The sequence below is a fragment of the Hemiscyllium ocellatum genome, chromosome 8 (assembly GCF_020745735.1).
Source record: "Hemiscyllium ocellatum isolate sHemOce1 chromosome 8, sHemOce1.pat.X.cur, whole genome shotgun sequence".
NCBI lineage: Eukaryota > Metazoa > Chordata > Chondrichthyes > Orectolobiformes > Hemiscylliidae > Hemiscyllium > Hemiscyllium ocellatum.
The window spans coordinates 109,450,805-109,473,039 of NC_083408.1; the positions used below are offsets into that span (position 1 = coordinate 109,450,805).

At 40.4% G+C, this 22,235-nt stretch overlaps 1 protein-coding gene across 9 annotated transcripts in view; it reads right to left on the reverse strand.

Moving 5' to 3' along the window:
- foxn3 (forkhead box N3) overlaps positions 1-22,235 on the reverse strand; it is a 459,373-nt gene that overhangs the window by 204,483 nt on the left and 232,655 nt on the right. For all 9 annotated transcript variants that reach the window (XM_060829451.1, XM_060829454.1, XM_060829446.1 and 6 more), the window contains one exon: positions 11,562-11,698. In XM_060829451.1, coding sequence (XP_060685434.1) covers positions 11,562-11,698 — 137 coding nt within the window. The remainder of the gene's footprint in view (positions 1-11,561; positions 11,699-22,235) is intronic.

The following is a 22,235-nucleotide window of genomic DNA, read 5'->3' on the forward strand; positions in this document are numbered from 1 at the left end:
CTGGCTGTTCTCTGTTTGGCTTGTCCTATAATAGTAGCATTGTCCCAGTCGAATTCATGTTGCTTGTCATCTGTGTGTGTGGCTACTAAGGATAGTTGGTCGTGTTGTTTCGTGGCTAGTTGGTGTTCATGGATGCGGATCATTAGCTGTCTTCCTGTTTGTCCTATGTAGTGTTTTGTGCAGTCCTTGCATGGGATTTTGTACACTGCATTGGTTTTGCTCATGCTGGGTATTGGGTCCTTCTTTCTGGTGAGTTGTTGTCTGAGAGTGGCTGTTGGTTTGTGTGCTGTTATGAGTCCTAGTGGTCACAGTAGTCTGGCTGTCAGTTTGGAAATGCTCTTGATGTATGGGAGTGTGGCTAGTCCTTTGGGTTGCGGCATGTTCTCGTTCCGTTGTCTTTCCCTTAGGTATCTGGGACAACACTACTATTATAGGACAAGTCAAACAGAGAATTCCTAGAGGCATGGCATTCATCCACAGATTCAATCAATAAGCACGTCGACCTGGGCCCAATATACCGGCCACTGCAGCGGACAGCTGGAACTGACAACCGGAAGCGGCAAATACAAATCATTATAAATGCCGGAGGAAACATCACAGAAGCGCTTCACAGGAGGCTCCCAAGCACTGAGGATGTCACCTCGACAGGGGACGAAACGTCTGCAACACAAATTCCCAGGTCTGCGAACAGAACCATAATAACTCCTAAGTCCCTTTACATTTTACACTTTAAATTTTCTCCCTGTTTAGGAAATAGTCCATGCCTCTCCTCTTCCTGCTGATGTGCATGACCTCACTTTCCCTACTGTATTTTATCTGCCACTTCTTTGCCCGCTCTCCCAACCTAAATCTTTCTGCAGGATCCCTGCTTCCTCAACACTACCTTCCCCTCTACCTGTCCTTGTACCATCTGCAAACCTAGCCACAATGTCCTCAGTTCCTTCATTCAAACCATTCATGTATAAAGTGAAAAGTTATGGTTCTAACACTAACCCTTATGGAACTACTAAACATTGGCTTCCATTCTAAGAAGCACACTTATATCCCCACTCCCTGCCTTCTGCCAGACAGCCAATCTTCAATCCATGCTCGTACCTTGCCTCGAATATTACGGGCCTTTATCTTACTCAGCAGTCTCCTCTGCAGCACCTTACTGAAGGCCTTCTAGAAGTCCAGATATTCATCAGTGTTTTAATATCTTGTCCAAACATCTTTTAGCTTCTTCCTTCCCAATAGTGCAGCATGGCATTTAAAGAATAAGTTGCAATCAATCCAAACATTATTTCCCAGTGTCATTTCTTTACATTTCCTTACACGTACACACACAAATACATATTAATCTGAAGACCCACGTGACTGAATGGAGTGAAGGACAGCAAAGCAAATAAAGGAAAAGCATGGGACATTAAGATCAGTGACAATAAACCACATGCTCAAATAAAAAAGCCAAAAGATAAGCAAGATGAAGCCCTTGATTCTCCTTTCTACTACCTCAAAGTCAGAGCTTTTGTAATGATGATTGAATTCACCCATATGTTCAAGTGCAAAGTTAACATGAAATAAGTGCAGGTTCAAGTTAATAATTCAAACGCTTGCTAAAACAAATCATGAAAAAAAAAAACAAAAAAGGACAGTTCTCTTGTTTATGAGAGTTCAAGAAAATTCCACGGTAACAAGTGAGCTTTGTAAAAGTTCAACTATAGATCCCAAGAGTTTTTAAAGAGTTACACTGACTTTTTTTTCCCTTCTTCCCTAATGAGCCAAACATATGCATATTCATTTGACAAGGGTTGTTGACTGCATTGCTCCTGTGCTGTATTTTCGAATACTTGCTGTAATGATCCCCAATTAAATGGATCCATTTACTTATGGTTCTCAAATGAAAAACATTACAGCTGTGCAAATTAACCAATACAATTCTACTCTAAAATGTATAGTTCAAAATTAATTTATAGTTCTCTATATTGACTGAAATCTAAACCAGTGATAACTGTTGTATGAGAACCATCATTCAATTTCAAGTTACTGCAATTGCAGGCTGCTGTCAGGTTGAAGCCTGAGCTTAGTTATTCCCACACTATTGTTGATTGACAACTCTAAAAACATAAACTGATTTAAAGGTTATAATGTTCATTTTAGTAATTAAAAAAAGGAATTATGGTTACAATACATGATGGAAACGAATGATGGTGAATGCAGTGAACAAATTTATATATGGTAAAGTACAATTTGCTAAGAGGTGTCCAAGTGTGAACATACTTATGGTGAGAGACCACGTGTGCAAGAGTATATTTTCAAAACTATATCTGTACACACCCACCTTTATTGTGATAGTTTCAGTTGACATGATTGCACACCTACATTGCCTAAGATATCCAAATCAAACAGACTTTCCAACCAAACCAGTCAATGCAACCATCTGTCCTCCATTTGAGCCTCCTTCTGTCTTTCCTCACTTAAATCCATAATTTATTTTCCTGATTTCTCCTTTAACATCCTCAACAACTTTCTCCCTCATATACTTGCCTAGTCTGCCTTTAAATACACAAGTCATTTCAACATTTCTTGTGGTAGTGAGTTCGACATTCTCGACAATTTGGGTCAAGATTATTTTGCTGAGTTTCTGATGAGATTGCTTGATGACTCTCAAGCAAAATGGCTTCATGAAATATCAAAATACTTAAAAGACTTTTAAACAAACAGTTAAGAGACATGACTAGAACTTAAATAGGACAAATAACACAGTTCGTGTTTCATTCACATACTGAATTTACTAACAAATGACAGGAAAGAGGAATAAATACAATTACAGGAGCAAAAACATTTAACAAGGGCTTTGGCGAGACCACATCTGCAGTACAGTATGTAGTTTTGACCTCATCTAAGAAAATATACAGTTTCCATTATGCGAGTGTAGCAAAAGTTTGCCAGATTGATCCCTGGGAAGGTAGGTTTGTTCTATGAGGATGCTTGGTCGATTCAATGGAGTTTAGAAGATGAGAAGTGAATCTCATGGAAATGTTGAAAGTCTGGCAGGGCTGGGCATACTGTGGTTGTGGTTTCCTTTTGCTAGGGAGTCCAGAACAAGGGGTTATGGCTTCAGGATCAGATTAGATTGCCTGCAGTGTGGAAACAGGCCACTTGGCCTAATAAGTCTACACTGACCTTCTGTAGAGTAACCCACCCAAAACCATTTCCCTCTGACTACTGCACCTAACACCATGGGCAATTTAACATGGTCAATCCACCCTACCTGCACATCTTTGGACTGAGAGGGGAAACCGGAGCACCTGCAAGAAACCCACGCTGACACGGGGAGAATGTGCAAACTTCACATAAATAGCCACCTGGTTAACCCTAGGATACTTTGGCCTGCCATAAGGAGGAATTTCATCACGCTGAGGGGAGTGAATCTGTGGAATGCTCTACAAAAGGAGGCTGTTATGGCAAAATCACTTGAATATCTTTAGAAATAAATAGATTTCTAGAAGCTAAATGTCTCAAGAAGTTTGGCGAGACCATTGCAGTATGGCAATGATGTAGAAGATCATCTATAATCAAGGTGAATGGAGGAACAGGTCAAAATACTCTACTTCTATTTTCTACGTTTCTAAGTTTTGAAAGATCGTAGCCAACCTCACATTGATGTGCAAAGCTACAGTTCAGTCATTAATGGCAGCACAATTTTACAATAATCTGACTATCACACAAGATGTTAATTAATATTGAATTTATAATGCCTTTTGAGACACTTAAAACAATTGGCAAAGAAATCATCTGTGAATGTCCGGCAAAGATTCTGACAGAGATCAAGAACAACAAATCCTCATCTCGTTCCAAACAAGGACCACGGGAAAAAAAAAAATCAGAACCAGAACAAACTTTGATAAACACATTAATAGTGAAAAATTAAAAGTTTTAAAGGCCAGAGTACTGTCTGCACCATTCTCAAGAATGGAGGATTATCTCCATGATTCCTTGATCTTGGAGAAAGTACTTTGTGGATGTAAGTTTGCTCACTGAGCTGGAAGGTTTGTTTTCAGATGTTTTGTCACCGTACTAGGTAACATTATCAGTGAGCCTCCAGTGAAACACTGCTGGTATGGCCTGCTTTTTATTTGTGTTTAGGTTTCCTTGGGTTGGTAATGGTATTTCCTGTGGTGACATCATTTCCTGTTTTTCTTTGCTCAGAGGGTAGTAAATGGGTTCCCAGTCAATGTGTTTGTTGATAGAGTTCCGGTTGGAATGCCATACTTCAAGGAAATCTCGTGTCTCTGTGTTTGGCTAGTACTAGGATAGGTGTGTTGTCCCAGTCGAAGTGATGTTCTTCTTCAACTGTATGTAAAGATACTAGTGAGAATGGGTCATGTCTTTTTGTGGCTAGTTGATGTTCATGTATCCTAGTGGCTAGGTTTCTGCCTGTTTGTCCAATGTAGTGTTTGCCCACTGTTCTTGCGAGGTATTTTGTAAATGACACTAGTTTTGCTTGTTGTCTGTATAAGGCCTTTCAAGTTCATTAGCTGTTGTTTTAAGTGTGTTGGTGGGGTTTTGTGGTAGCCCACAAACCCACCAAAACATAAACAGCAGCTAATGAACTTGAAGGACCCAAACAGATGAGAAAACTGATGTCATTTACAAAATACCTTGCAAGCACAGTGGACAAACACTACATTGGACAAACAGGCAGAAACCTAGCCACTAGGATACATGAACATCAACTAGCCACAAAAAGACATGACCCACTCTCACTAGTATCTTTACATACAGATTTGGAAGGACACTACTTCAAGTGGGACAAAACATCCATCCTGGGACAAGCCAAACAAACAGCAAGAGAATTACTAGAGGCATGGCATTCCAACCGGAACTCTATCAACAAACACATTGACTGGGAACCCATTTACTATCCCCTGAGAAAAAGAACCAGAGATGACATCACCACAGGAAATGACGCCACCAACCCAAGGAAACCCAAACACAAATAGAAAGCAGGCCATACCAGCAGAGTTTCACCAGAGGCTCACTGATGTTACTAGTACGGCGACGAAACGTCTGAAAACAAACCTTGCAGCTCAGTGAGCAAACCTACATCCAGAACCTCAACCTGAGCTATAAATCTTCTCAAAACTTGTCAAAGTATGTTGTTTTCTTGGTGAATCCAAGGTCCCAGACCTCATCCTCCTTACTGTGGAGGTAATCCATAAGTACCAAAGTGGCCATGCAATCAGCAGGGAGATTCAACTCTGGAGGTTGATTTTATCTTCAACAGTTGCCAATCCATCATTTACCAATTACTAAAGCAATGGGAGAATATCGTGGCATGGCAAAAGCAGAAATAGAAAATCTTTGCCCGAGTTGCTGCAGGCAGAAGGTGAGATGGAATTAACTTGTACTCTTTACAAAATTAGACATTTGTCATCAAATCCCTTTAGAATTTTCATTATTCAATAAAAGCAATGCAGTAGAATGTTTGACTATAAAAAGTTCAGGAAGGTGTAACAATTATCTGTATTATGTACATGTGAAACTCCAATTCGAAAGTAACAGTTAAGTAAAGCCTCGTGTTGGTTACATATAAACTTAACCTTTTCATTTTGGGCCTAATTAAACCAACTTCTGCTCCTACAACACATTCAGCCTATTCAAATACTTGAAAAGCTAATGGAAAAATTACACCCGCCATTCTGGAAACAACGTTCCTGCAAGCCAGGTAATTGTTAAACTTAAATTTTAAAGTTTTAACTTTAAAAGTCAGCACCTCGTCACTTACCAACCACAGGCGCTTTGCTGTCCTTTGAATACAGTTGGCAGCACTCAACCAATCTAAATGAACAATGCAGTCATGTGTTCAACAAGTGGAAGATGATAGATGACTCCAAATGCAGTCATGGCCACAAGTTGCAAACTGTGGAACAGACTGCATCAATCTCCTCACTGCTGGGGACACTTCATTTCCCTGCTCAGTATTTAAGGATGTCACAATATGGATACTTAACTGACATTCCTTAAGAAGAAACAATATAATAAGCTTCCCCCTTTATAAGAAAGAGAATGTAAAAAAAAATCATATAACAAGTTAACACATCAAGTTGCAAAATAATTGGGAAGTCAAAACTTAATCAAAGAAGTTTAAGAAACATTGAAATGAAGAGGAGAAGTTCATTTGGCTCTTTGAACCAGCTCTGCCACTCAGTATGATCATGGCTGATCATCTAACTCAGTACCCTGTTCCTGTCAACTCCCATACCTTTTGGTGCCTTTAGTCCTAAAATTATATCCAACTTCTTCTTGAAAATATAAATGTTTTGCCCTCGAGCACTTTCTGTGGCAGAGAAGAAATTTCTCTTCATCTCAGTCTTAAACAGTCTATCCAGTTTCATTAGACTGATCTCCAGTTCTGGGCTCCCCTGCCATGGGGAACATCCTTCCAATATCTACCTAATCTTGTATGGTTGGAATTTTATAGATTTCTATTAAATCCTCCTTTATTCTTCTGAATCTCCAGTGAATATAATCTTAAGCAATTCAACCTCACTTGACTGCAGAGAGTTAAAACTCTTTAGATGGTCTCAAGAGTTAAAATGTTAGGATGTTACTTATTGTGTGAAGGATTCGAATCTTCCTTCCCCATTACTGTGGTGCAGGCACCCGAAAGCTAAGGTGATCTTCGAATTAATATGCTGATATACATGGAATCAAAGAAGCTCAGTAGGGTCATGCACTGAATGCAGATATTTTCTAATTAAACTGTCCAGATATATTATTATACACCTCTGAAGCAAGGTGGGACCTGAACTTGGCATCTGGCTCAGAGATAGTGACCACTACACCACAAGTTTAGAGTGTGTACTCAGAATTCCAAAAGGTGTTTGGTAAAGTGTAACAGTGCCTTGATCACAAAGTGAGAGTCCATGGAATAAAAGGGACATGTGCAGCATGAAAACAATGTCGTCTGGTTACAGAAAACCTTCAAAGGAGCCAGCAAAAGCATGATGGATTGAATGGTCTCTGTACTGTGTGCTTCTATAATCGCAACGACTATTAATGCTGAGCAGTCGCTGCTCAATTTAGAGTTCTATCACTGAAGTAAACCATCTTCACAATTGAGGCAGACTGAGAATGCAGAAAAAAGCAAGGATAACTTAGGACATCATATGACTTCCAACATCTCTAATGATAAGGAAGTTAGCATTAAGGCACTTTACCTGAATGCTCGTAGCATTCAAAACAAAGCCGATGGCACAGATAATAGTGAATGATTATGATGTGGTAGGCATCACACAGACTTGGTTATGGGGTGGGCAGGACTGGCAGTTAAACCTCCATGGTTTTTCAACTTATCGAAAAGACAGAGGTGGGCAGAGGGGGTGGGGTTGCCTTGTTAGTTAAGAACAAAATTAAATCAATGGTATTGAATGACATAGTGTCGGATGATGTGGAGTCTGTGTGGGTGGAATTGAGGAACCACAAGGGCAAAAAAAAACCATAATTGGAGTTGTGTTTCGACCTCCTAACAGTAGTCAGGGCCAGGGACACAACATGCACCGGGAAATAGAGAAGGCATGTCAGAAAGGCAAAGTCACATTGATCATGGGAGACTTCAATATGCAGGTGGACTGGGTAAATAATGTTGCTAGTGGATCCAAAGAAAGGGAATTCATGGAATGCTTACACGATGGCTTTTTGGAACAGCTTGTCATGGAGCCCACAAGGGAGCAGGCTATTCTGGACTTAGTGATTTGCAATGAACCAGACTCTATAAAAGATCTTAAAGTAAGGGAACCCTTAGGAAGTAGCGATCATAATATGGTAGAGTTCAGTCTGGAGTTTGAAAGAGAGAAGGCAAAATCGGATGTAATGGTGTTACAGTTAAATAAAGGTAATTATGAGGGCATGAGAGAGGAACTGACAAAAATAGACTGGAAGCAGAGGCTAACCGGGAAGACAGTAGAGCAAAAGTGGCAGGAGTTTGTTGGTATAATTGAGGACACTGTATAGAGGTTCATCCCCAAGAAAAGAAAGATTATCCGGGAGGGATTAGACAACCATGGCTGACAAAGGAAGTCAGGAAATGTATTAAAGAAAAAGAGAGATCCTATAAAGTGGCCAAGAACAGTGGGAAATCAGAAGATTGGGAAGGATACAAAAACAAACAGAGGATAACAAAGAGTGTAATAAGAAATGAGAAGATCAAACATGAAGGTAGGCTAGCCAGTAATATTAGAAATGATAGTAAAAGTTTCTTTCAGTACATAAGAAACAAACGACAGGCAAAAGTAGACATTGGGCCACTTCAAACTGATGCAGAAAGCCTAGTGATGGGAGATAAGGAAATAGCAGGAGAACTTAACAAGTACTTTGCGTCAGTTTTCACAGTGGAAGACATGAGTAATATCCCAAAAATTAAAGGGAGTCACGGGGCTGAGTTGAGTATGGTTGCCGTTACAAAAGAGATAGTGCTAGAAAAGTTAAAAAGTCTTAAAATTGATAAATCGCCTGGCCCCGATGGGATACACCCTAGAGTTCAGAGAGAGGTGGCTGAGGAAATAGCAGAGGCATTGGTTGAGATCTTTCAAGAGTCTCTGGAGTCAGGAAAGGTCCCGGATGATTGGAAGATGGCTGTTGTAACCCCCTTGTTCAAGAAAGGATCAAGACAAAAGATGGAAAATTATAGGCCAATCAGCTTAACCTAGGTTGTTGGTAAAATTCTAGAATCGATCATTAAGGATGAGGTTTCTAAATTCTTGAAAGAGCAGAGTCTGATTAGAACAAGTCAATATGGTTTTAGTAAGGGGAGGTCATGCCTGACAAACCTGTTGGAATTTTTTGAAGAGGTAACAAGTAGGTTAGACCAGGGAAACCCAGTGGATGTGGTCTATCTAGACTTTCAAAAGGCCTTTGATAAGGTGCCACACGGGAGGCTGCTGAGCAAGGTGAGGGCCCATGGTGTTTGAGGTGAGCTGCTGGGATGGATTGAGGATTGGCTGTTTAACAGAAGGCAGAGAGTTGGGATAAAAGGGTCTTTTTCAGAATGGCAGCCGGTGACGAGCGGTGTCCTGCAGGGTTCAGTGTTGGGGCCACAGCTATTCGCAGTATATATTAATGATTTGGATGAGGGGACTGGGGGCATTCTAGCGAAGTTTGCCGATGATATGACGTTAGGTGGACAGGCAGGTAGTACTGAGGAAGTGGGGAGGATACAGAAGGATCTAGACAGGTTGGGAGAGTGGTCCAGGAAATGGCTGATGGAATTTAACGTGAGCAAGTGCGAGGTCTTGCACTTTGGCAAAAAGAATAAAAGCATAGACTACTTTCTAAATGGTGAGAAAACTAGTAAAGCCAAAGTACAAAGGGATCTGGGAGTGCTAGTCGAGGATTCTCTAAAGGTAAACATGCAGGTTGAGTCCGTGATTAAGAAAGCGAATGCAATGTTGTATCTTATCTCAAGAGGGTTGGAATATAAAAACAGAAATGTGCTATTGAGACTTTATAAAGCTCTGGTTAGGCCCCATTTGGAGTACTGTGTCCAGTTTTGGTCCCCACACCTCAGGAAGGACATACTGGCACTGGAACGTGTCCAGCGGAGATTCACACGGATGATCCCTAGAATGGCAGGTCTAACATACGAGGAACGGCTGAGGATCCTGGGATTGTATTCGTTGGAGTTCAGAAGATTGAGGGGAGACTTAATAGAGACGTACAAGATAATACATGGCTTGGAAAGGGTGGACGCTAGGAAATTGTTTCCGTTAGGCGAGGAGACTAGGTCCCGTGGACACAGCCTTAGAATTAGAGGGGGTCAATTCGGAGACATTTCCGAACAGAAATTCGGAGACATTTCTTCAGCCAGAGAGTGGTGGGCCTGTGGAATTCATTGCCACAGAGTGGAGTGGAGGCCGGGACACTAAATGTCTTCAAGGCCGAGATTGATAGATTCTTGTTGTCTCGAGGAATTAAGGGCTACGGGGAGAACGCTGGTAAGTGGAGTTGAAATGCCCATCAGCTATGATTGAATGGCGGAGTGGACTTGATGGGCCAAATGGCCTTACTTCCACTCCTATGTCTCATGGTCTTATCTTAAGTAATGAGCATTGATGCAAATGCATACTGTGACCAGAGAACAGTGGTTCTATAGGGCTGAACCAATTTACAGCAGTACAATAGTTAAATATAGGGGCTGACATTGCTTCCAAAGATGTCATCTTTCCCAGAAGTAGTCTTGGAAAAAATTTCCCTAAACATCTAATGTTTACTTGCTCCTGTCTACAATACTGCAAACAAGTCATTAAAGATATCAAACTTCAGCTGACTTCAAGTGGTCTGCACCATTTTGAGAGACTAAAATCAGGATAGAAATAAATAAAATTAGCCAGAACAGTTAAAAACAGTTGCCAGCTGCTTTAGTAATATCACTCTTAAGCAGGCTACAGAGGCACAGATTCACTGTTCACACTTTTTCAATCAAATACATGCAAAAGATAGGATACTTAAATGTGTGCTTATTTATAAATAGGCCAATTTGCTGCAAATTGACAACCAAAAGAAGTGATCAGAATCCGTTATGGCATAGCTCTCTCCTCCCCACTTTGGCTCATTAATTATGGAAGACAGGTTAATGCTAAAAAAATTATTTCAACTGCATTTAAGCTCCCAACATTCCAAAGGTTTAAGATTTTGATAAATGGGCAAAAGGCACATTTGCTTGCAGAAGAAAATTGTTAAGAAAAGGTTAATGCTTCCACTGCTTCAGAGAAGCATAAAAACCTGCAATGTCAAATGCAATATACCACAAGGACCTTTTGTATTCGATGGTTAGGGTTTGACTACACATACATCACAGGCACTCTGGCTTTACAAGCTTTTTTTTCTCCCCTAGATTACTCTGTCGCTTCACTGAGTCCCATTTTGTTTTAATCTCCTAGAGCTAGCTGACCTCGAGTTGTCATCTCAGATGAAGTACGCTCCTGTGGATATTTAAGACAGGAGGGGGGGGGTAAAAAAGCAGGTATAAAACACACACACTTGCAAAAAAAATGGCTGGAAGCCAACTGGAGCCACTTTGGAGAAAGTGTTGTCAAGGCAACTGTGTAATTCCACATGCTAACAGCCTGTCCATTTGCCAGGCAACAAAATAGAACTCGTGATGCAACTGCACCTGTCTCAGCTATGTGCTACCATGGCAACGTTCTGGCTTCCATGGCTACCATCATGCTAATCACCTAGCGAAGCAGATGCATGGCAGTTTCCTTCTCAGCTCAGCTGTTCCTCCCAATCTCTCTTTTGACAATTGATGGTCTAGGCATGTGCTGGAATGTGATTTAATTCTTCAACAAGACAGTACACTTCCCCTCAGAGCTCCACATTGCTGCTGACTGAAACTCAAAATCACTACAGGGAAGCTTTAACCTCTGATTTCTTACTTACACAATGACATAGGCTTAAACAAACATTTTCGGTCTCCAGCCCTCCTGCTCCATTCGTCAAGCAATGCATGCCTAATTCATCGTCATTAACGGAGATAAATGACGTCTGAATAAATGCAATAGCACACAGATGCTTACCTTTGATATCCTCGTGGGGAAGTGGGAGGCGTGTTAAAAACATGAGAATAAGGATGATAGGGTGTCTTTTTCAAAGCCTGAATGAGGTTTTGTCTGTACTCTGGGTCTATACACCATAAGGAGCCTTTCCCAATACTCTGTTGAAAGAAAGAAAATATTGGTCACATCCTGCAACCTTCATAATTTAATACACCCAAGAGAAACCTCTCTCTCCTTCAAGTTAAATCTTGGCAAGTGCCATATAACAAAGATAAACATGTTTTGTGAAACTGGGAACATTTAATGTCAACTAACTCCAGGTTTGATCAGATGGGCCAATGGGCTGAGGAGTAGCCAATGGAGTTTAATTTAGATAAAGATGAAGTGCTGTGTAGGGTAAATAGACAGTCTCTTTCCTGGGATGGGGGAGTCCAGAACTAGAGGGCATAGGTTTAGGGTGAGGGGGAAAAATATGAGAGATCTAAGGGGCAACTTTTTCCATAGAGGGTAGTACGTGTATGGAATGAGTTGCCACAGGAAGTGGGGGAGGCTGGTACAATTACAATTTGAAAGGCATCTGGATGGGTATATGAATAGGAAGGATTTGGAGGGATATGGGCCAAGTGCTGGCATGTGGAACTAGATTGGGTTGGGATATCTGGTCGGCATGGACGGGTTGGACAGAAGGGTCTGTTTCTGTGCTATACATCTTTATGACTCTATTTGTGCACACTAGTGAAATCAAATCAAAGTAGTTGTACTTTATAGATGAAGAAACTTACATTGGTATATCTATTCCAGTCAATTTGCTTCAACAGCCAATATTTATTTACTTGTGAAAAGCAGTGAATGTCAGGCTTTTCATTGCATTTAAAGCAGACAGAAAAACAGCAACACAGACATCCTCTGCTCTTGCAAATACAAAATAATACATAAAATGAAGTTGGAATAATTATTTTCACATTTCCACTGAAAACAGCCTTCTTGTGCATGTCTCAGCAATCTCATTCCTGGTTTACCTTTTGAAAGGCAGCACGGCTGGCATCATTAACGAGTGAACTTTTTTACTATACAGTTTGTGGCCACACTTTCCAAATAGCCCTAATGTTTCTTAGTGTTTTGTGTTTTTTTTGGGGGGGGGGGGGGGGGGGGGGAGATATTAGATCCAAACTTCAACTTTGCTTTCATTAAAAAAAACATGATGTACGTTTGAGTTTGTAACTTGCAAGAGAACTTTACTGTCAGCAACAAAAGAAATCAGAGCAAAGGTAATAAAATGACATGCTGCAAAACCAGTCTAACAATAGCCTTTTGCAGCAATTAAATTGCATGAAACATGATTTTCATTCTTTTAAGAATCCACTGATTTTCACAAAACAATGATAAGAGCTACGTAAATTATGAGCACAAAAAAAAGTGTATAGTGTATTTCTGACAGACATAAAGGCTCCAATTACAGAGAGGGACCAATGATCTTATTGCTGCTGAACTTAAAGATGCAGCCCATGCACTTAGTATACTTGTGCATAGGGCCTCAACATAGCTGAACCACCACCACCACCAACACGGCATTGTTATTTGTTTGTTTCTGTGCTGAACCGTTGAGATTCTACAACTAATCAAAGCTAGGAGCAATATGTCCTCCTCATACACAATTAGAAAAACAAAATGAATCTAGATTCAAGAGTCTATGAATACTTCTGTTGTAAAGTGACCTTGCAGCTGATCTTTACTAAATCTCAGATACAAACAGCCACAAGATCAAACCCATGCAAATTGGCAAGAGTGAGAACGATCAATCCACACAGTTGGCAAAAGGTGTTTTTTCTACAAGGCAAGATGATGCTTCCTACCCACTACGGGCAGCACTAGTATAAGTCTGACAAAGCAGAAGCTTCACCAGGCAGGCAAGTTCAAATGACAGCCAAGGCTGTGATTTAAACCTGTTTTCTGTAATTCAGAGTCCTGTACCAGATTGCTGGGCATGCCAATTTCTTCATTTATAAAAAAAAAGTTATGAAATTATGACAAACTACGTTCCTCTTGCCTTAAAATTTATTCCTCAGAATGCTTTATCTTGCTTAAAGAGCTAAACAAACTAAGTACCTTGGAGGACAACAGCTGTATCTTTAATCTCAGTTGCACTATTGGGAGATCAGTTTGCAAAGCTGCCAAAGCATCAAGACTTTCAAATGTGAGGAAGATCAGAAGATCAGTTCATTGGCTTGAACTGCATTAATCAATTTCAGTAGAAGCAGCATTGCGATTGGCTTGATAGGAGAAAAACCAGACAATATTTCCTTCTTAAATTAGGACTCAATCACCCTTGCTGGAAGTTGCACAAACACAAATGATATAACGCTCTGCTGTGAAGTAGTTAATGTTTTGCCTTGATAACTTACATTCACTATTAAGCTTTGTAAATGAACTGAGTCACTGGCACAAACAGAATATGTAATAACGTTTAGAGAAGATGACAGCATAGTGGTAATGTCACTGCACCAGCAATCCAGAGGTACAGGAAATCCTCTGGTAACACAGGTTAATCTCCTACCAGCTGGTTAATAAATTTTGAATTCAAAGCTGGTGTCCACGAAGGCTGCGTTTTTTTATTTTTCTGCACTTTTCATTATGAAGGGAAATGCGAAAAGAACGGTTTTAAAATCAAGGATTTTGAAGAATTGCTATATGTTTTAGAAGCAAATAATCTGACTCATGGCAAACATCATTGCTGCAGTAATTGAAGTGTACTAGGATCCCAGGAGCTGTGTACAAATAAAGCTTTGGCTAGCAACACCTAGCTGATCGGTCTATGGACAAGTAACCAGCTAGCAAAGAACAAAGAAAATTACAGCACAGGAACAGGCCCTTCAGCCCTCCAAGCCTGCGCCAATCCAGATCCTCTATCTAAACCTGTCACCTATTTTCTAAGGATCTGTATCTCTCTGCTCCCTGCCCATTCATATATCTGTCTAGATACATCTTAAACGGCACTATTGTGTACAGCTCTGCCACCTCCGCTGGCAACACATTCCAGGCACCCACGACCCCTGTGTAAAAAACTTTCTACGCATATCTCCCTTAAACTTTTCCCCTCTCACCTTGAACTCGTGACCCCTCATAACTGAGTTCCCCACTTCTGGGAAAACGCTTCTTGCTATCCACCCTGCCTATACCCCTCATGACTTTGTAGATCTCAATCAGGTCCCCCCTCAACCTCTGCCTTACTGATGAAAATAATCCTAATCGACTCAACCTCTCTTTACATCTAGCACCCTTCATACCAGGCAACATCCTGGTGAGCCTCCTCTGCACCATCTCCAAAGCATCCACATCCTTTTAATAATGTGGAGACCAGAACTGTATGCAGTATTCCAAATGTGGCCGAACCAAAGTTCTATATAACTGTAACATGACCTGCCAACTCTTGTACTCAAAATCCTGTCCAAAGAAGGAAAGTATGCCGTATGCCTTCCTGACCATTCTCCTGACCGGTGTTGCCACTTTCGGGGTACAATGGACCTGAACACCTAGATCTCTCTGTACATGAATTTTTCCCAGGCTCTTCCATTTATCGTATAGTTTGCTCTTGAATTGGATCTTGCAAAATGCATCACCTCACATTTGCCTGGATTGAACTCCATTTGCCATTTCTCCACCCAACTCTCCAAACTATTTGTATTTTGCTCTATTCTCTGAAGGTCCCCTTCACTAACTGTTACTCCACCAATCTTAGTGTCATCTGCAAACTTGCTAATCAAATCACCTATACTTCCGTCCAGATCATTCATGTATATCACAAACAACAGTGGTCCCAACACGGATCCGTGTAAACGACCATGGTTACAGTTCTCCATTTTGAGAAATTCCCTTCCACTACTCCTGTCGCCTGCTGTCAAGCCAGTTCTCTATCCATCTGGCTAGTACATCCTGGACCCCATGCGACTTCACCTTCTTCATCAATCTACCATGGGGAACCTTATCAAACGTGTTACTGAAGTATCAATGGCAGAATCAGAAGTCTCATGACACAAGGTTATAGTCAAACAGGATTATTTGAAATCTCAAGCTTTGAGAGTGACTTCATCTGTTGAAGGAGCAGCGCTCTCAAAGCTTGTGATTTCAAATAAACCTGTTTGACTATAACCTGGTGTTGTGTGACTTCTGACCTTGTCCGCCCCAGTCTAACATCAGTGCCTCCACATTATCGATCGGCATTTTGCCTACCAATGTGACTGGTATTCACTTCACTGAGCAGCTTGTGGCTGTGCATAAGATAGAGAGAAGCCTACAAACGTACACCAGCTTAGAAAAATTTTCTCTGCAGTAAACGTTACATTAAGATACAGAAAACTATTCTTTGTTTCAGCAGTTTCCTGTGCCTCCAGCAAAGGAAAGAAAAATCTGGAGAAAGAAGATTGCAGAGCAGTATTCAGTACAAAAATCATAAGAATCATCTCAGCAACCCTCTGAACAGGAAGCACAGAACAGTGACATTCCCTCTGACATAACACCCATGATTTTCCCTATCTGCACAAGCACACAACATGAGTGTAAGTAAAGGAGAAGTTTATAAGGGGATTCAAGAAGTTACATGCTGACAGTTTATAATTGTTTACCTGTAGTTAAAGTCAAGTTACTTGCAATAAAATGTCATTTTTATTAAGTTAAGAAATTGGCATGTGCCTTCTGTCAACCTGGACCTAAAAGACAGGTAAATTGGGAAGCTCAAAGTACATTTTAAAATCTTGAATTTCTGCGAGAACTCCAGGAATAGCAGAACTTGATTTCCAGCATGTTTACCACACCTGACTGCTATAAAAACCCATTTGGTTCACTATTATGCCTCAGGAAAAGAAATGTGCCATCCATGCCTGATCTATGTGACTCCAGATCCACATCCATGTGTTGACTGTTAACTATCCTTTGAAATGTTCAAGCAAGCCACTCAGTTCAAGAGACTAATTAAGAATGAGCAATAAATGCTGCCTTTGCCAGTGACACCCATATTTCACGAAAGAAAGAAAACGTTTAGCACCTTAAAGAAAGAAAGAAAATTCAACTCTGCTCTTCAGGTCATTCACCGGGATCAGTGCTGGGACAACTGTTAATAATATATATTATGATGACTTGGAGGAAGGAAGCAAATATATCATAGCCATATTTGCAAATGTCACAAAAATAAGTGGAAAAACAGTTGTGAGTGGGATAAAACAGCTTAGAGAGATATTGATAAGTGAAGCAGGCAAAAAGTCGGCAAATAAAGTACGATGTAGGAAAATTTATGCTGTTCATTTTGAACCCGATAACTAAAGAACAGATGGTCATGTAAATAGAGAAAAACTTCAGAGAACTACAATACAAAAATTATTTGGGAGCACTTGTGCACGAAAAGCAGAAAGCTAGCACACAGGTGCAGGTGGTAATCAGAAAGGCGAACAAAACATTGGCCCTTATTTCAAAGGGATATAAGAAGGAAATTTTACTGCAACTGCAAGGTACTGGTGAGATCACAGCTGGAGTACGGTCAGCAGTTTTGGTACCCTGATCTCAGGGAAGATTTTGTTTCATTGGAGGCAATTCAGAGATCATTCACTAGGAACACTTTTGTGATCAAAAGGTTAAACAGATTGGAACTATACTTATTGGAACTTCGATGAATGAGGTAATCCCATTGAAACATATAGCATTCTGAAGAGGGTTGACTGTAAATCCTGAGAGGATGTCTCCCCTCATGGGAGAGATAAGGTCCAGCGGGCATAATCTCAGAACTAAAGGGTGCCAACTTAAGACTGAGAAGCAATTACTTTTGTGAGTTGAGTGTTTTTGGGACTCGTACCCACAGAGAGCAATGGGGTGGAAACCTTATGTATATTTTGAGGCTGAAATAGCAAGATCCTTTTTAGCAGGGGAATCAAGAGTTGTCGGGATAGGGCAAGAAAATGAACATGAGGAATGCCAGATCAGCCATGATGCTGTTGAACGGTGGAGCATGCTCAAGGGGCCTACTGTTCCTATTTCTTAAGGTTACGTGAAACCTTTCCCTCTCTTAATGGATGCTCCCTGACTCGCTGACCACTTCTAATATTTTCTCATTTTTCCCGATTGTCGTACAGCTGACCGGTAAATGGTACAATTTCTTTCCAGTTTTTCTATCAATCCTCTCAGGTGGACATAGGTGATCATATAAATCCAAAAGATGAAGGATCAGAAGCAGGTCATTTCACATATGGTCTACTTTGTCATTCAATGAGATCATGTCCGATCTGACAATCCTTAACTCCACCTTCTAAATCTTTTCAATAACCTTTGATTCCCTTTCTGATTAGGGATCTATCACAGTCCTGAATGTACTTAACAACCCAGCATAACGTCCAAAAAAACTGCCACTCATGTCTGTTTTAAAAGGGTAACCCCTTTTTTAAAAAAATTATGTCCAGAGATTGGTCCTAGACTCTCCCGCAAGTGGAAACGTTTAACCTGCCCACATCTAACCTGTCGACTCCCCTAAGAATCTTGTATGTTTCAACAGGATTACCTCTTCTGAACTCCAATAAGTAAATGGATCACACTAGTGACTCCTCTGGACAGTTTACCTTTGCTAAGATAAGGGGCCCAAAATTGCTCATATGTTCCCTGATGTACTTTAATAGTACAATCTACCTAAAAAGCATGTAAGACACTACTTTTCATTGTGCCTTGCTACAAGTGACAATAATTAAAATCAAATCAAAATAAGATTGATAAGAGGAGGAATTTCTTCTCTCGGGGGTTAAGAGTCTGTGAGGCTCCTTACCGCAGAGAGCTGTGGGGGCAGAGTCCTCGAATATATTTTAAGTCTGAGATAGTTAGATTCTTATCAGTAGGTAAATTAAGAATTATGGGGAAAAGGGTAAGAAAGTGGAAATGAGGAATACTAGCTCAGGCATGATCCTATTGAATGGCATTCCAGACGTATTCTGACTACTGCTTCGTAAAAGACAACTGTCTCCTATTAGTCGGTCCATCCCCTACCAATCCTAATATACTATCTTCAATGCCTTTTATTTACACCTAACGTGCTGTAACTTAACAAATGCCTTCTAAAAATCCAAATATATTTATGTCATTTGGGCATTTTTGTTGTAATGGAATTGAATGATATTCCAGCTATAGTCTGACTAGTGCCTTGTAAAGGTTTAGCAAGGCCTCCCAATTTTTATACTCCATTCCTTTGAAATCATTTTGTTATAATGTGCGTTTCTTGAACATGAATTTGCTGTCATGCAATTAATAAACTGGGGTCGCTGTTTCTTAAGTGCGAACTTTTGAAACGTGTTAGCCAATACTTTAAACGTTTCTAAAGCTAGACTTTTCTTTAATGCAGGACATAGAGTTGTAGAAGAACCGACTATATCGGCCAAAATTGCATTAGCTTTCTCTTTAACCCCTGGATTTGGATACTAGCGTTTTTTAAGATTTATGCCTCAAGGACTCCCAAATCCCTTTATTTTGTACCTTTTTGCAGAGTTTCTCCATTTCAAAAATATTCAGCTCCTCATTCATCCTGCCAAAGTGCAGAGTATATAATTTGGGGAAAAGCAATGCTACCTGTCAAGTTTTTGCCGACCTGCTTAACCTGTCTATAACCCCAAGTCATTGTAGTTAATTGTGGCCCCAACACTGATCCCTGTAGCACACCACTAGTTGCAAGTTGCCATTCTGAAACTTTCTCCATTATCCCAACAACTCCCTTCTAACAGAAAGTCAATCGGCTGATATAACGTGATAGTTTCATTCTTGTGTGAACTTGCATTTTTAAGAAAATCGCACTATTGCAGTGCCATTTAAACAGATGAGATTAGATTCCCTACAGTGTGGAAACAGGCCCTTCAGCCCAATAAGTCCACACCAATCCTCCAAAGAATCACCCACCCAGACCTATTTCCCTCTGACTAATGCACTCGACACTATAGAAAATTTAGCATGGTCAATTCACCTGAGCTGCATATCTTTGGACAGTGAGCAGACACCGGAGCACCCAGAGGAAACCCATGCAGACATGGGGAGAATGTACAAATTACAGACAGTCGCTCGAGGCTGGAATCGAACCCGGTCCCTGGTGCTGAGAGACAGCAGCGCTAACCACTGAGTCACCGCTCCACGCATGGCTGGAATCACGTTATGGCCAATCCAGATAAGGAAAGCTTGCATTCTGCAAACAAGTCAAAATTCTTCAATCGCGTTAAAGCCAACTCATGTTGAAGAATCACACATTATAACGGAACCGAATGTATACTAAGTAGCTTAATATATGGTATTTTAAAATGCCTTGTGAAAACCTAAATATTATATCCATTGGGCACTATTTTTTAGGTAATGGAATTTTCCCTTGCTGTCTGGTCAATAGTTATCCCTCAATCAACACCCACAAAGACAGAATTTGCACATCATTGTTACTAGCTGTAGTGCAATTCAGAGAGCTTGCTGTGGTCAAATTGGCTGCTAGGTTTCCTGATAACATGCCATGCTTCAAGCCTATACGATAGAGACACCAGAGATCTTGAAATTCTTGCTCCTCTTTGTTTTAATCTTTAATTTTAGTTTTAAGCAGCAATACAGTGAATTTTCACTTAAGATATCTGTGGTATCCCTAAAAAAGTGTAACTTTTAAGTGAATCAATTTTAGGCAAATCAGATTTTCCCCAATACAATCAATGTAAGAGATTTACTTAGGTTCTGCAGCACCTTTTCCATCAAGGAAAAAAATTAAAACATTTACCCCATAAATCAAACTACCTTTACGCTGCTATTCATCAAGTATCAAGGATAAAAAGAAAAAAAAAAATGGATTGCTGGAGAAGCTTAGCACCATCTGTGGAGAGGAATCAGAGTTAACTGGACAGAAATCCAGAGAGACGGGTGGGGGGGGGGGGGTGGGAGGAGAACTAGACAGCAAAAAAAAACAGGTAGGATTTTCCCAATGGCAGGGGAAATCCAATACTAGGGTTTACTGTCTAAGGATACCTTAGAACATTGAGGACTGCGATGAGGAGAAATTTCTTCACCCAGAATGTAAATGAGTCTGTAGAATTTTCCGCCACAAAGTGATTGAGGCCAAACATGACTGTTTTCAAATAGGAGTTAGACATAGATTTTAGGAACAAAAAGGATTAAAGGAAGAAAACAAGAACTGGACACTAAGTGGGATAATCAGCCATGATCAAACTGAATGGCAGAACAAACTTAAAGACCAAACGGTCTATTCCTGCTCCAGATTTCTACATTTCTATATGCCATGAACTCTCAAGATCAGAAATAGGAGAACAAATTGATTGAATGTATGACTGGAGAGATGATGTGGGAGGGAGGGATTTAAATAGGCACTGGGACCAATTCTGGGGAAGATGGGATTTGTACAAGCTGTATCAAAGCATGGTTAGGACCAACACCCTTGCAGTATTTGTTAGCCTATCACATTGAGCACAATGGTAGCACAACACAACATGAGGAAGGGTACTCTCAGTGTGTAAACTGGACTTGGTCTGCTCAAGGACCATGTGGTGGTCATTCATACTGACACCGTTACAACAGATGCATCTGTAGCACACAGATTGGAAAAGGTTGATGTCAAGCATGTTTTTCTCTTGTGGTTCCCATTACCACCTGTCTAAGACCCAGTTTAGCAACAGCAACCTTTAGGACTCAACCAGCTCAGTAAATATTGGTGCCCCTTGTGGTGATGGACATTGATATAGCCTAACCAGAGTTCATTGTGCTTTTTCCAGTCGAAATGCTTCCTCCAAGTGGTGCTCACGTGGAGGAAACAGCATAAATGGATTAGAGATAGGCTGAACAAGATTGTGAATTACATATCTAAAGGGTGTTCAATCCTTAGGAAGCACAGGCAAAATGGGAAAGACTAATATTTAAAGAATGATTGCATGATTTGTGACAGTTACACATCCATTTCAGGCCGAAGAACACCACAGGAATAATGGCCCAAACATGTGTAACAAAAAAAAATTAAGAGTAATATTATATCCAAAGAAGAATCACAATGCTGCAATTAAAAGTGGCAAGTTGAGATTTGGGAACATTTTAGAGCTCAACTAGTGGTTGATTAAGAGGAGAAAATTAAAATATGAAAGTCAACTTGAAAACAGCATAAAACACAGTTAAAGTTTCCTTTAACTTTAGCATTCATAAACAAAGCTGATAAATCTAATCTACCTCCTAGGATACTAAGAGAAGTGGTCACGGAAACTATTGGGATGCACTGACCGTCATATTCCAATATTCTGTAGATTGTGGAACAGTACTGAAGCTGGTAAAATGTAACCCTACTGTTTTAAAAAAACACAGAATCACAGACTGGTTAACCCAATATCAATAACAGTGAAAATGTTGGGAGTTGGTTATAAAGCATGGGATAACTGTTCACGTGGAAAACATTAGCAGGATTAAACAAAGTCAGTATGGAGCTATGAAAGGGAAATCATGTTTTACAACTGAATTTTCTGTTATGTACTAGTAGAATAGATGAAGGAGAACCTGTGCATCTTTGGATTTTCAGAAAGTATTTGATAAAGTCCCATGCAAGAGGTTAGTGTTCCAAAGCAAAGCACATGTGCTGTTTATTAACTGTTTATCAGAGTGGATGACAGTGATTCTTGAGTTCCAACCAGTAGCTATCAGCAATGAATACTTGACTCC